The sequence below is a fragment of the Lathyrus oleraceus genome, chromosome 7 (genome assembly GCF_024323335.1).
Source record: "Lathyrus oleraceus cultivar Zhongwan6 chromosome 7, CAAS_Psat_ZW6_1.0, whole genome shotgun sequence".
NCBI lineage: Eukaryota > Viridiplantae > Streptophyta > Magnoliopsida > Fabales > Fabaceae > Lathyrus > Lathyrus oleraceus.
Window position 1 is genome coordinate 335,431,947 of NC_066585.1, and position 13,315 is coordinate 335,445,261.

Here is a 13,315-nt window from a genome sequence, read left to right on the forward strand (position 1 = left end):
GACACCTTAAATTGTCGAGTAATTCTTTATTTATAAGTTTCAGGATTTAAGGTATTACATGTTTGCACAGAATTGCTCCCAAGATTTTTCGAATTAATCTCACAGACTTTCAAACTCGTGATTGTTCGTTAAAAACACTTACATCATGGAGTCATGGCTTTAGCGTGAAAGCATGTCAATTCATATCTTCTCCTCTCACATTGGGAAGTTGTGAAGCAGATTCCACGGTATCTAAGTGGTATTATCACTCATGGCTTTCTCCTATCTCCTTCTCTAATGGTCTAGAAATTTTCTCTTTGAGCATATAGCGACTCCGACTAGGAAAGCGATCCTGATGACCTTCGATCCATGTTTGATTTTTGTACTTCCTTTGATCCCGATCTTGTCTCATGGAGCTCTAAGAAGCAACCTCTTGTGGCTCGCTCTAGTACTGAAAACGAATATCGTGCTCTTTCTCAAACGACACCAAAGCTTCTTTGGTTGGAATCCTTGTTCAAGGAACTTATTATGCCATTCTATCCTCCTACTTTATTATGTGATAACTTGAGTGTCGTGTTGCTATCTCACAACCTTATTCTTCATGCACGCACAAAACATATTGAACTCGATATTCACTTTGTTCGGGAGCGTGTTATTGAGAAAAACATGAAGATTCAACATCTACCTAACGCGTTGTAACTTGTTGATGCTCTCACAAAACCTCTTTTAGAATCAACAACATCAACTACTCTAGGGTTGATCGTCTTAAAACAATATAAATAGGAACAAGTATGAAAAAATTAGTCTTCAACTTTAAGCATTAACTACTAGCTTAAGGGGGCACAAATACCACATCACTAGTGCACCTCAGCCCAACAAAATTCCATATTTAAAAAAAAACAATTTTTCATGCTTCGTTGCTTTTTAGACCAATTATCTACTAAAATAACTACGGGGCTTGAGAGCTTGTGTAATGGTATAAGCATAAGTAGTCAAACCTAAATATATTAGGAATGTCCACAAAAAGAACATGCCCAATAGTGAGTGCCAAAAACATCTGATCTAAGGTGCTCACCTCCATATAAAAGAATGAAACATTGTAGTAATATACCCTTGAAATCAAATCTTAAACTAAATCGCCTATTAAATAAGCATTTAGAAACATATGTGTGCTCACTGTTTTGAGCTATATCTATAATACTCAAATTAGATAGTCAGTTATAGTAGAGTCAATTATAGTGACAAAGTCATACCTATCCTTAATGATCTTGGAAAATCACTTTTATAAAAGTAACAATTGTAAATAAGGAGTTCACATCCTTAAGAACACAATCAATCTACCTTTTCTCTTTATTTTGGCATCAAAATGTAATTTGGCACAAGAAGAATTAAACACTAAAGTACTAAAATGATGTGGCTATATGAGTGATGTAAGTAAGTGCTAAAAGTTCTTTGGCTAACTTAATTGGTGACTCAACCAAAACCAACTCTGAAAAATATTAAATGCCATAAAAAAACATATTTAATTGATCTTTAGAGAACCATTGAAAATTCAGGTAAAACTGTTCCAATTTATAATAATACATGATATACATTTGTAACACCTATCAAAAACATAATTATTATCATACATTACATCTCAACAAAGTTCACTTCAACTGAAAAATAACATGCAAAATTTTACATTGTAGCTTTAGACATTAAATCTTTCTCAAAACCACATCTTTTAGTTTTCTTCTTGCAAGGCTCAGAAGCTATAAGCATCTTAACAACATCTCTCATTGTAGGACGCAAAGTTGGAAGCCTATTAGTGCACTTAATAGCAATTTTCAACACTTTTATCATATCTTCAACACAATGTGCTGATGCAACTCTATCATCAAGAATGTTGAGTACACTTTCGCGGTCATTCAGATTATTCAGAACCCAATAAACTATGTCTTTTGCTTCTCCATATTCTTCTTCAACAGGTTTTCTTCCAGATACTAACTCTAACAGTACTACTCCGAAGCTGTACACATCGCTTTTTTCGGTTACTTCAGTTGAATAAGCGAGTTCTGCATATAACACAACAGAATATATATTTAACTCTACTAAGAAATACATAAAATTAAAAAGAATGTAAAGCATGATCAAAACATACCTGGAGCAATATAACCATGTGTGCCTGCAAAAGAGCTTTGACCCATCTGAGTTTTTTCAGCAAACCTAGCAACACCAAAATCAGCAATCTTTGCCTCATAACATTCATCAAGCAAGATGTTGCTAGATTTTATATCCCTATGAATAACAGATGGACAACAGTCATGGTGCAAATAGCAAATCCCTTTTGCACCTCCCAATGCAATTTTATACCTCTGATTCCAATCCCATGCAACCTTCTCATCTTTTACATTTCTATGAAGAGCTTCAAAAAGATTACCATTTGGCATATACTCAAAAACCAAAAGATTGGTTCCACTTCTGAGAAAACAAGCATAAAGTTTAAGTATATTTTTATGTCGAATTTTCCCTAAAATCTCCATTTCCGCAACTAAAATCCTCATACCGTCGCCTTTCTCTAGTTGCTTCACGGCCACTACCATCCCGTTTTTCTTCAACGCGACTCGATAAACCTTTCCCGTACCACCGTGGCCGATCAAATTATCTTCATTCAGATGACCTATTTCATCAGCATCAATATTCACTTTGTGAAAAGATGCTTGTTTCCATTTCTTTTGACTTGCTTCCTTCTGAGACTGTTGTATCTTTTTCGCTCTTCGAATCTTGATGCTTCGACAGATCAAAACCGCAGCGATGAAGATAACAGCAATTACCAAGAGCAATATATATTTATAACCAAAGAAACCTCTTCTATGACCATGATCATTACCACAAATCTTCAAATCCGAATTTATCGAACTTCTTGGAATTTTCTCAACACATAAACCTTTGTTTCGAACAAAAGCCTTCTCTCCCCCGATGACAAGTATCCCGAACGGAATTCCACCAGAAAGCAGATTATCAGAAAAATCAACGGAACTTAGTTTTATTTTCTCCAAATTATCAGGAATCGAACCTGTTAACTTGTTTCTAGACAAATTCAACGAATTCAACGAACTCATAAGCGAAACCGAGTTCGGAATATTTCCAGATAGAGAATTCAATGCAAGATTCAAATCCACAAGCCTTGAACAATGGCCTAACTCTTTAGGTATTAAACCAGTTAAGGAATTTTCCTCCAAATGCAAAGTGGATAACTGTTTTAAAAATCCAATCTCATGTGGAATTTCACCAGAGAAATTGTTGTTGCTCAAGTAAAGTTTCTCCAAATTCGCCAATTTTCCGATTTCTGAAGGAACCTTACCAGAAAACATGTTGTTCGTCAAAACAACCTCAGTTAAATTTGTTGAGTTACCAATCTGTGAAGAAACTTCACCACTGAAATTGTTAAACCCGAGATCAATTATCTTCGCATTCGGAAGTGACCAAACACCATTAGGAATTTTTCCAGATAAAAAATTTCCACTGATCCTCAATCTCTCTAGTGACTTGCATGAAGCATAAGATTCAGAAATATTTCCAGTGAAATTGTTTTGCAATGCAAGCAGAATTGTCAACTTTTGCTTCTCACACAAGTACTTTGGGAAGAAACCTGAAAACTGATTCTCAGACACGTCGATGCTCTCAAGAGGAGAAAATCGGCCGAAATTCTCCGGAATCGAACCGGTGAAACGGTTTCTGTAAACCGAAAAGCCTCTGAGATTCTCCATATCACCAAATCCAACAGGAATCTCACCAGAAAAGTTGTTATCATAGAGCTGAAAAACAGCCAAATTCACCATATCACCAATTCTCTTAGGCAATTTACCAAACATGTTGTTTGCAGAAATATCAATCTCTTGCAAATTGGTTAAATTCGCGAGCTCTTCCGGTATTCCGCCTGTCAAATTGTTCGAAAACAATTCGATCTTGTAAACATTCTTCAGCTTCGAAATCGAACTAGATATTTTTCCAGATAGCTTGTTTCTTGACAAATCCAAAGTCTCCAATGCTTCCATTTCATACAATGATTCTGGAATCTCTCCAACCAACTGAGCACCGCCAAGGTAAAGCCATGTCAAATTTTTCAAATTTCCAAGACTCTCTGGAATCATACTACCAGTGTAATGATTTTCTCCAAGGCCGAGTGAATTAAGTCCGGTTAGATTCCCTATCCAACTAGGGATTCTACCGGTGAAAAAGTTCGCCGAAAGATCAAGAACACGGAGGCTTCTTAGTCCAGAAAAATCCGGAATCGAACCAACGAGTTCGTTTCCGGATAGATTCAAGACTCTGAGGTGTGTGAATTTGGTTACTTCTGGAGGAAGTTTTCCGGAAATGGAGTTGGATGGTAGTGAAAGGACTTGCAGGCTATGAAGTATTGAGATTGATGGAAAAATTTCGCCCGAGAGCGAGTTATCGTCTAATGAGATTTCTATGACTTTGAAAGATGGTTGAGCACATGTGATTCCATGGAAGTTGCATGGAGTGCTTGATTCATTCCATGAAGCTAAAGTGTTCGACGAATCGGTTAAATGATCTTTGAATTGAAGAAGTGCTTGTGTTTCAGTTGTTTGAGATTCACATGGAGGGAAAATGAGTAACAAAGTTGCCATGAAGATGAAAAGGTGAAAGAAATGGGATGTGTTGGCCATTGAAACAAATTTGGAAGGACTAAGTTGTTGATAAGGTTTGAAAACTATGGTCGCATCATGATCTTTGATATTGCGGAGAGAATTATGGTCGAATGCGGCTAGTTCATATGAAGTTCAAGGATAAAGTTGTTAACAAGATTCAAAAAGTTGAAGTGTGAAGTGTTTTTTGAAATTGTAGAGAATCGTGGTCAAAAATGCGACGGATGATGCAGACAAAATTGTCAATAGGGTTTTAACACGCCGTGTCACAATGTTTGATATTGTAGCTAATGTAGCTTCAATGGTTGAATGTTGAGGTAAAAAAAACTTTGATGTCGTAACCGTGGTGTGAATGTGGATGATATTTGATTTGAAGTTTGATGATCAATGAAGCATTATTGAAGGAGTGTCACAATCCTAAAAACATTAAAATACAAAAATCAGACATAGTGACATTAGTAAATAGTGCAATGCAAAGAAAAAACAAATAGTGATTAGGTGAGACAAAAAAAATTTAAGTTGAAGTTGAAATGTCAATTTTATTAGCATGGGTAAAGAATGATTGAACTTTCATTATTATGATTCTAATCAAAGAATTGAAGAAAGAGATAACAATAATAATGCTTTGAAGTCACTCATTTCACACATCTTTTGCAAAGCACTATAGTTTCTAATCTAATTTGCTCTAAATGCAAGGCACATATAATAATTGTATACACATTTTCTTTATAATCATGAGTTACTTATAACTTTTTTTGGATGCTTCTTTTTAATAATGATATGATAATGATAGTTAGAAATTGGTAAAGATTCAAATTTAGAATGATGAACACTCTTTGGCTCTTTTTCAATATAACTTTACTCTTTGATTTTGTTTTCGAAGAGAAATTAAAAAAGTTATATGTAGAAAAAGAATGAGAAGAATGAAGATATGAGATAGTAATAAAATTTGATTTTCTAACCTGATTTTTCGGTGTGAGGAAGTGTCTTTTTCTTCTTTGTTTTCTGCCAAGTGAGAATTTTATGAAGGAAATGATTTGTGAGTGAAAGTGAGAATAGAAAATGGTGTTTTTATAAGAGAAAATTTATGATTGAAATGTAGTGGGAAATTAGAAATGTGTGCTTATTAGTCGGTAACCGAAAGAGGTGAAAAGAAAATAGAATTATTTGATTGGTGCATTAATGTATGAAGTGGCCATGGCCATAAAATAAAATAGTGGTATAGATACATTATGTTGTTTTGGATGTTTTATTTGGAAGATTCCAAAAGGACATTAAGAAGATGAGTCACCAAAGTTGAAACTTAGAAAGACAAATCTGATATTATCTCCATCCATAATTATATTTTTTTTATTTAACTTATTTATTAAGAAAAATATATAGAATAAATTTTGTGAGTAATTCTTTTTTGAAATTTTATTTGTATATTAATTTGTATAATTTGGTCCGAAAAATCTAACTGTTGGAAGTTTGCCAGAATTCGAATTATAGTTCTCATGGTTTTGTGTGTGAATTTTTAATTATATTATCACTTTATCTAAAAAGAAAGTGTATAATTTTTATTTTTATTTTTATTTTTAAAATAAACTAATAATATTATTGATAGACATGTTTTAAAAAATCCACATAATATCACATGTGTTTATATTTTATGACAGCTTTCTTTGGAAAAACTCGTAAGATTTTTTCTAGTCAAATTATAAAAATATATAATTACACTAAAATTTAATTAAATGTAATAATAATAATAATAATAATAATAATAATAATAATAATAATATATAAATTTATTAAAAATTATTTATTTTATTTTTTATTATAAACTTTTTCTTGATCATTCTCACAAACATCCTTAGATAACTATCACTATATCTTTTATTTATACTCTATAACATACAATAATGAATTTCTGTATTTTTAGACATTCATTTTGATGTTAAAATTTTTTGAATAAAAATGAAAAATGAAAAATGATGAGCGCACAATATTTATTTATTTTTAATTGTATACTGTTAAAATGCAAATGAACTCATTTTGCAGAAGTTTAAGTGAGTTTTTGAACTTAAACAAATCGATTTTAAAAAGTGCAAATGAATTGAGTTACTAGAAGTAACTAAACTGAATTTATATTAATCTCTATGTAGAGTTATACACAATTAGAATCTAGAACTTAACTTTAATTTAATATTTTAATAATTTTGTGATTTAATCCAATTTTTAAGAGTGTAAAAAAATTATAAATGAGAACATAAAGATAATTAATGGGGGTTACAATTGCCCCACTTAGCAAAAGAGAGAATGAGATGAGAGACATGTGGGGAACGTGACAAAATATTTTTTTAAGTCTATTTATTAAATATAAAGCAAAAAATAATAATTATGTTGGTTAGTCTTAATAAATAAATAAAACAAATGTCGACAAGTCCAAAAAAAAATATCGACTACTTCAGCTATAATTAATGTTATCATTTTTAAATATTAATAGAAAAATTCATGTGAATGATAATATGAAAAATATGATTTTTTATTATTAGTGTGAGAAAATTAAATCAATTTAATCACTTTTAAACATTGCAAATTATTATTGATCTCTTTATTTTATAATAATATACATTTAAAAACAATCATAAATTTTTTTTGAAGTTTTTAATTTATCATTAATTTCTCCCCAATTATATACTATAAATATCATTATTTTTATTATACATTTTATAACAATAAAAATATCATTACTTTTACTATACATTTTAGAATCACATTAATTCTATTGAACAATTTCAAGAATTAAATGAAATAATTTTCCACTTCTATAAACTTGTTATACATTTTCTCTTAGTGAATGGAGCACGAAAAAAAGAATTATTGTCAGATTCATATAGGCACTAATTTTCTTATCAATTACTTGTCCTTTATGCTATCTTCCTTTTTCATTTCACTGCATGAATAATCACTTTTTTTAAGGAATAATTCCTATATTACTCGATCAGTAGTAGTTCTTCCTATACTAGAACACTTCCAAAAATGTAACCAGTGAAAGCTTCATGTGAACTTTTTTTCATTTGGTTTTGATAAGTCCACGTGAACTTTAAGAATCATTTTTATATAAAATATTCAAAGATAACGATATTTGCCTAAATTTTGCTCATATATAAATTCAATAACTTAATAATAATAATAATAATAATAATAATAATAATAATAATAATAATAATAATAATAAAAAACATATTTGGCCCAAAAATAATAATAATATTATGTATATTATTAAGTAAATATTCAAAGCCGAACAATTTTTTATTTGCATCAATACAATTAATATTATCAATATTTCAAAATAGTATAGGAGTTACACAATATTGTTCAACTTGATTATCACTTAATAGAGATAGAGATAAACACGTTGATATTTTATGTTAATTGACTTGTTGTGTTAGCTATCTAAAACATGCAAATGTGATGATCTCATAGTAATAGTAATTAATCTTTAATTAAATGTTCTTTTTGTTTATTTAATTTTTTTCTTCCTTAAATTAAAGTTGAGATTCATTTTAGTGCCATAACAAAATCAATGTTTTTTTTGTCTCTTAATTAGTTTAGACATGTATTTTAGTCCCTCAATAAAAAGGTGTCAATTTTTGATGAGGTGCCATTTAATATGTCATTAGTAGTAGAATTTTAAATTTAAGTTTCTTTTTAATAGTCATTATTTTTTAGAGTAGAATTTTAAATTTAAGTTCCTTTTTAATAGGGATCATGGGATAGAGGGTAATGAATGATTGACATCTATTTTTGTCTTTCTTATATTCATATTTTCTTTAACAGTAAGCATTATCCTTTTTTCTTTAACAAAACATTATTAAATTCACAAATATTTTTAACACTTCCTCAAAAAAATTATGGTTTGATGTACACTTTTTTTTTCTTTTTTAAATCTAACTTTACTTTTTTATTTTATACTTAAAATACAAAACAAGATGTGAGAATAGAAAATTGCTCTTTTATAAAATAAAAATTACTATTAAAATGTGGTCGGAAATTATGAAATATATGACTAGTCGGTAACCAAGAGGTGAAAGCAAAAATGAATTATTTGGTAGATGCATTAATCTATGAAGTGGCCAGAACATAGTGATATTTAGTTGGAAGTTTCTAAAGAACACGTTATGGAGATGAGTCACCAAAATTGAAACTTAGAACAATAAATGTGTGTAAATCTTTATAAAATTATTATTATTATATTAATGTAGTTAACTTTAATTTTTATCTTTTAGAATAAATTAATAGTATTAATTAAAGTTATGTTTTAAAAAATACACATGATAAGTGGACAATTTTTTTAGAAGAGTTATAAATGAAAATGACTCTTCGGAGATGAGTCATCAAACTTAAATATTAGAACAATAAACGTGTGTAATTTTCTTTTAAAACATATTATTTTTATATTAATGTGTGTAACTTTAATTTTATCTTTTAAAATAATTAATAATATTAATTAAAGTTATGTTTTAAAAAAAATAGATAAGAAGAGTTATAAATAAAAATTATTTGGACTATTAGGGGATTAACATGATGAAATATATTTTACTTTTGAGATTTTTTTTCATGAGCAACACATCTTTGTGGGAGAAACACCACATACCCACCTAAAATCTTAAGATGATAGATGTGTGAGTTCTTTTACTTATAAATGTTCAAGTCTCCACATTTTTAATAAACGTGGAATTTCCTCACACTTGTTATTCCCAACACTCTACCTCTAATGTGAGTGTATCAATAATGTTTCCCCTTAAACTGAAGTCCTTTTTTCATCACATACATTTGTACCACTGTTGACACTCTTCAACAAGATGTTAGATATAATTCATTTTTATTTGAGTTTCATTTAGAGTTAATTTGAATTACGATCAGATTTAGAACTTGTATTTAAATTGAATGTTAGTTTTAGTTTTTGATTAACTTACAATGTAACCATTTTCAGTTAGAAGTTAGTCATAACTTTTATCTCTTCCCTCTCTTCCATTTTCATCTTCTTCCTCTTGTACACCAACGATTGGTATCTAGAGCTCTGGCTCAGATCAACGGAAAACACCAAGGGAAACACGAGTGAACATGAGACAAGTGTGATTGATTTCGGTTCTGAAATTCATAGAGAATTGAAGTTTGAAATCGTAACAGAATCACATTGCTTGATTATGAGGGATTGGGAAACACTGGCGTTTTGTGATATTTAAGTGAATTCTTGCACAAGATCGAAGATGAGCGGTGAAAATGGTAGCTTGAATACGAAGCTTCCAATCTTTAATGGAAAGAATTGAAATCAATGGATGATTCAGATGTGTGTGTTGTTTGGTGCTCAAGATGTTCTTGATCTCGTCAATGACAATTATGCAACTGATACAATGGAGGTGAGAGGTGTCTAACATCTTCCCCTTACTTAACTGACTCCTAAACCTTAGTCTCTCACCCTTAACTTTAGGTTTTATCATTATTTTCCTATTTCTTTTGAACAAATAATGGATGATGACAACTCTATAAAATTTTCCATCTGCGGCACCTAACGACTCTACTGGGGAGACCTCCTTCCCTAAAGAGACTCCATCCTAACCTTTAAACTCTAGGGTTTTGTGTTTTTGTTTGCTTTTGTCTATTTTTGGTTTTTACTATTTTATTTATTGGCTTATATTTTGATATTCTTATTGTATTATTGTTCTATTATTGATACTGCCGTATCATAGGATGGAATTTCTATCATGTGAGAAGCTAAAACCCCGGCTTGAGAAAAATCTAAGTTAAGACATAGAACTGAAACATTTTCTGTGAGGTTCCGCATATCAAAGATACATGGAAGTTAAACTCAGAATATACCCCCTAAAGATTTCTTTATAGTATGGTTATCCCCTAATATGTTGATGATTTGGATGTGGTTCATGACTATGAGAACCATTTTTCTAGAATCTATTCTATTTGTGGTAACCTTATATTATCAACCCCCAAGAGTTGTTAGTATGGTCCTGCCCAGATAAGACTTATCCTGAAGGATTACCATAGGAAGGCTTGTTCTTTCTCATGGTAAAACAAGGGTATAGTCTATGATTCTAGAGTTATAATCTTAAGCTTTAGATCTCACAAGTGAGGGATTGGGTAGTCTAAACATAGAGCTAGCCTATTATAAGAAGACTACCTTAAGTAAGTCATACTTGCATATTACCCTTACGTACCCTAAAAACAAAAACTCAAAAGAAAATCATATCATCATCATCAAACTCATATTTTGCATTCATTCATTTCAGGATTCTTAATCATCATCCAAACACCCTAAAGTATAATGGAATTTGGTAAAAGGAAAACCCTTCAGTTCAAGATAAGGGAAACCAAGACTGATAACCTAAGGAACTATGCCATGAGCTTGATCAAAGGAAGGAAGAATTCCTTGAATTACAAATTTGGAAAGGTCTTGGACCTCTTGAGTGTCCATGTGCAAAAGGAAGCCTTGACTGCCCTAGCATAATTCTTTGATCCTACACTTAGGTGTTTTCAACTTCAAGATTTTCAGTTGGCTCTGACCCTTGAAGAGTTTGGCCAGATCCTAGAGATTTCTAAACCCTCGAAGGGACCATTAAAAATGATAGGGTATTGTCCTACATTATAAGAAATGGATTATCACATTGGCATCCAAGAAGCTGACTCGCAAGCCAACTTGAGGGATTTTCGAGACTTCAAGGGTTTCCCAAGAGAGTATCTAAAGAAAAAAGGATAATGACTTTTCTACTTCCCTATAATGGGATGTCATGGATAAAACATGATCCTCCTTACCTTCGGATTAATACTTTTTCCCACTAAAAAGGACTTCATGGATTATACAGCCGTCAATCTATTTTTGACCGTAAAAGTTAGAGATGAAGATTATGTACCTGCTCTCATTGTTGATGTCTACCATACCCTCTACCAAAGACATGTAAAGAGGGGAGGTATGCTGATGTGTTATGCTCATTTACTCTACAAATGGCTTATTTCTCACCCGTCTAAGGATATAACCGATGTTAAAGGAATGAAAGGACACAAGTGGGCCCAATATTTGGTCTCACTCACTCAAAAGGACATTATGTGGTTCCCTCAAATTTTCGACCCCAAGGATATAATCTTGAGTTGTGGAAGATTTCCTAATGTGCCTCTTATAGGGTCAAGAGAATGCATAACCTACAACCCTATATTAGATGCAAGACAATTGGGGTATCCTTTAGCTTATAAACCCGAAGATAAATTGTTGGAAGGTTTCATCCTACAAGAAACAAATAGGAACCATCCTATTATCCAGAGGATTATTCATGCTTGGGGACAACTCAATAAAGGAATCCTAAAGAGACCCAGAGAAGAACCCACCGTACCTTATGCTCAGTGGATGAAAGAAAGGGTACGCATAACAAAGTTACCATTTATTCAAGAGGGTCCAGTTGCACCAAAGGTTCCTATTCCAATTATAATCTCTATGGAGGAACGAAACAACCTCAATGCCACCATTTTTCAACTAAAGAAAGAGAAGGAAGAGGTGGCAGATCTCAAGAGACAAATGCATCTCTTAGAAGCAGCATATGATGAAATGAGAAATTGGTGTGTCATACGGTGAACTGGACCTTATTGGATTTGTAATCGCAATGTCGCGGTTAGCAAGAGTCGCCACCGACTTTTCTTTTATCCCATAAGGAAAGGTGGAAAAGAACAGGAAAGACCTTAATTTTAAATTCTTAGGTTCGGGAGGTACTTTATACAAAGGGAAGGTATTAGCACCCTTTGTATCCATGGTTATCCATGGGCTCTTAATTGCTCAATCATTTATGTTTTCTAGTTTGAAAAATGTGGTTGAGAAAGGTGTGAAAAATGTTTTGCAAAATGAGAATTTAACTTTGTAATGATTCTTGCATGAATGTATACAAAGTGGTTATCTCGTTTTAATTTAGAAAATAGTTTAGAAAAATATAACTCGGCAATGATCCTAGTGCGGATGTATGCTAAGTGGTGATTTTCCAAAAAGATGTTTGAAAGGTGTGAGGTGGAAAGTATATTTTTTTGGTTATGAATGAGCAATTAAGGTTATACCTGTCCGAGGTCTTTCCGGGCGTTTCCTATCCTTATGAGGGTAAAACTGTCCTTACTATTGAGAAGTAAGTAGTTTTATCCTTGGGATGTAGAAGGGTCATCGTAGGGTCATTGATAGGTCATTGAAGGCAACAGTAGTGAGGATACCTTAGCATTCGAAGGGACTGTCATCATTTAACCGTAGGCTACACCGAAGGGTCATCGAGGGACAAAATCGTATTTTCAAAGGCAACATCCGAGGGACTATGATGATTTAACCGAAGGGTCTTTGCTAAGGATATCCCCATATTCGCGGGACATGACCGTAATATCGAAATTGTGGGGTAATAAAGAGAGGTCCGATATCATTTATTTAAAGTCCAAGTTTTAAGTTCATTAGGTAATTATGGTGATACCGCATTAAATCGATACATTAAAATCAACACATTAAGGATCACTACATTAAAATTAATTAGGCAATCAATATGAATCTTCACATTAAAGTGAAACAATTTAGAATCCATCTCCATGAAAGCTTCCCGTGCATAAAGCGGAGTACCTAGCCGGCTATTTCTTCGGAAGTATGCTAGCCTTTACACCATGAACAC

The 13,315-nt window shown here is 31.9% G+C and overlaps 2 protein-coding genes across 2 annotated transcripts; one reads left to right on the plus strand and one right to left on the minus strand.

Annotated features, from left to right (window-relative positions):
- Positions 1–1,530: 1,530 nt before the first annotated feature.
- LOC127100370 (receptor protein-tyrosine kinase CEPR2) lies at positions 1,531–5,788 on the minus strand. Its single transcript, XM_051037511.1, has 3 exons — positions 5,597–5,788; positions 2,123–5,051; positions 1,531–2,036 (listed from the first exon to the last, which is right to left on the minus strand). Exons 2-3 carry the CDS (start codon positions 4,653–4,655, stop codon positions 1,660–1,662), a joined length of 2,910 nt encoding a protein of 969 aa, XP_050893468.1. The 5' UTR covers positions 4,656–5,051; positions 5,597–5,788; the 3' UTR covers positions 1,531–1,659.
- Positions 5,789–11,484: 5,696 nt separating this feature from the next.
- On the plus strand, positions 11,485–12,258 carry LOC127103680 (uncharacterized). The gene has a single exon (XM_051040922.1). The coding sequence runs from the start codon at positions 11,485–11,487 to the stop codon at positions 12,256–12,258; it is 774 nt and encodes a 257-aa protein (XP_050896879.1).
- The last annotated feature ends 1,057 nt before the right edge of the window (positions 12,259–13,315 follow it).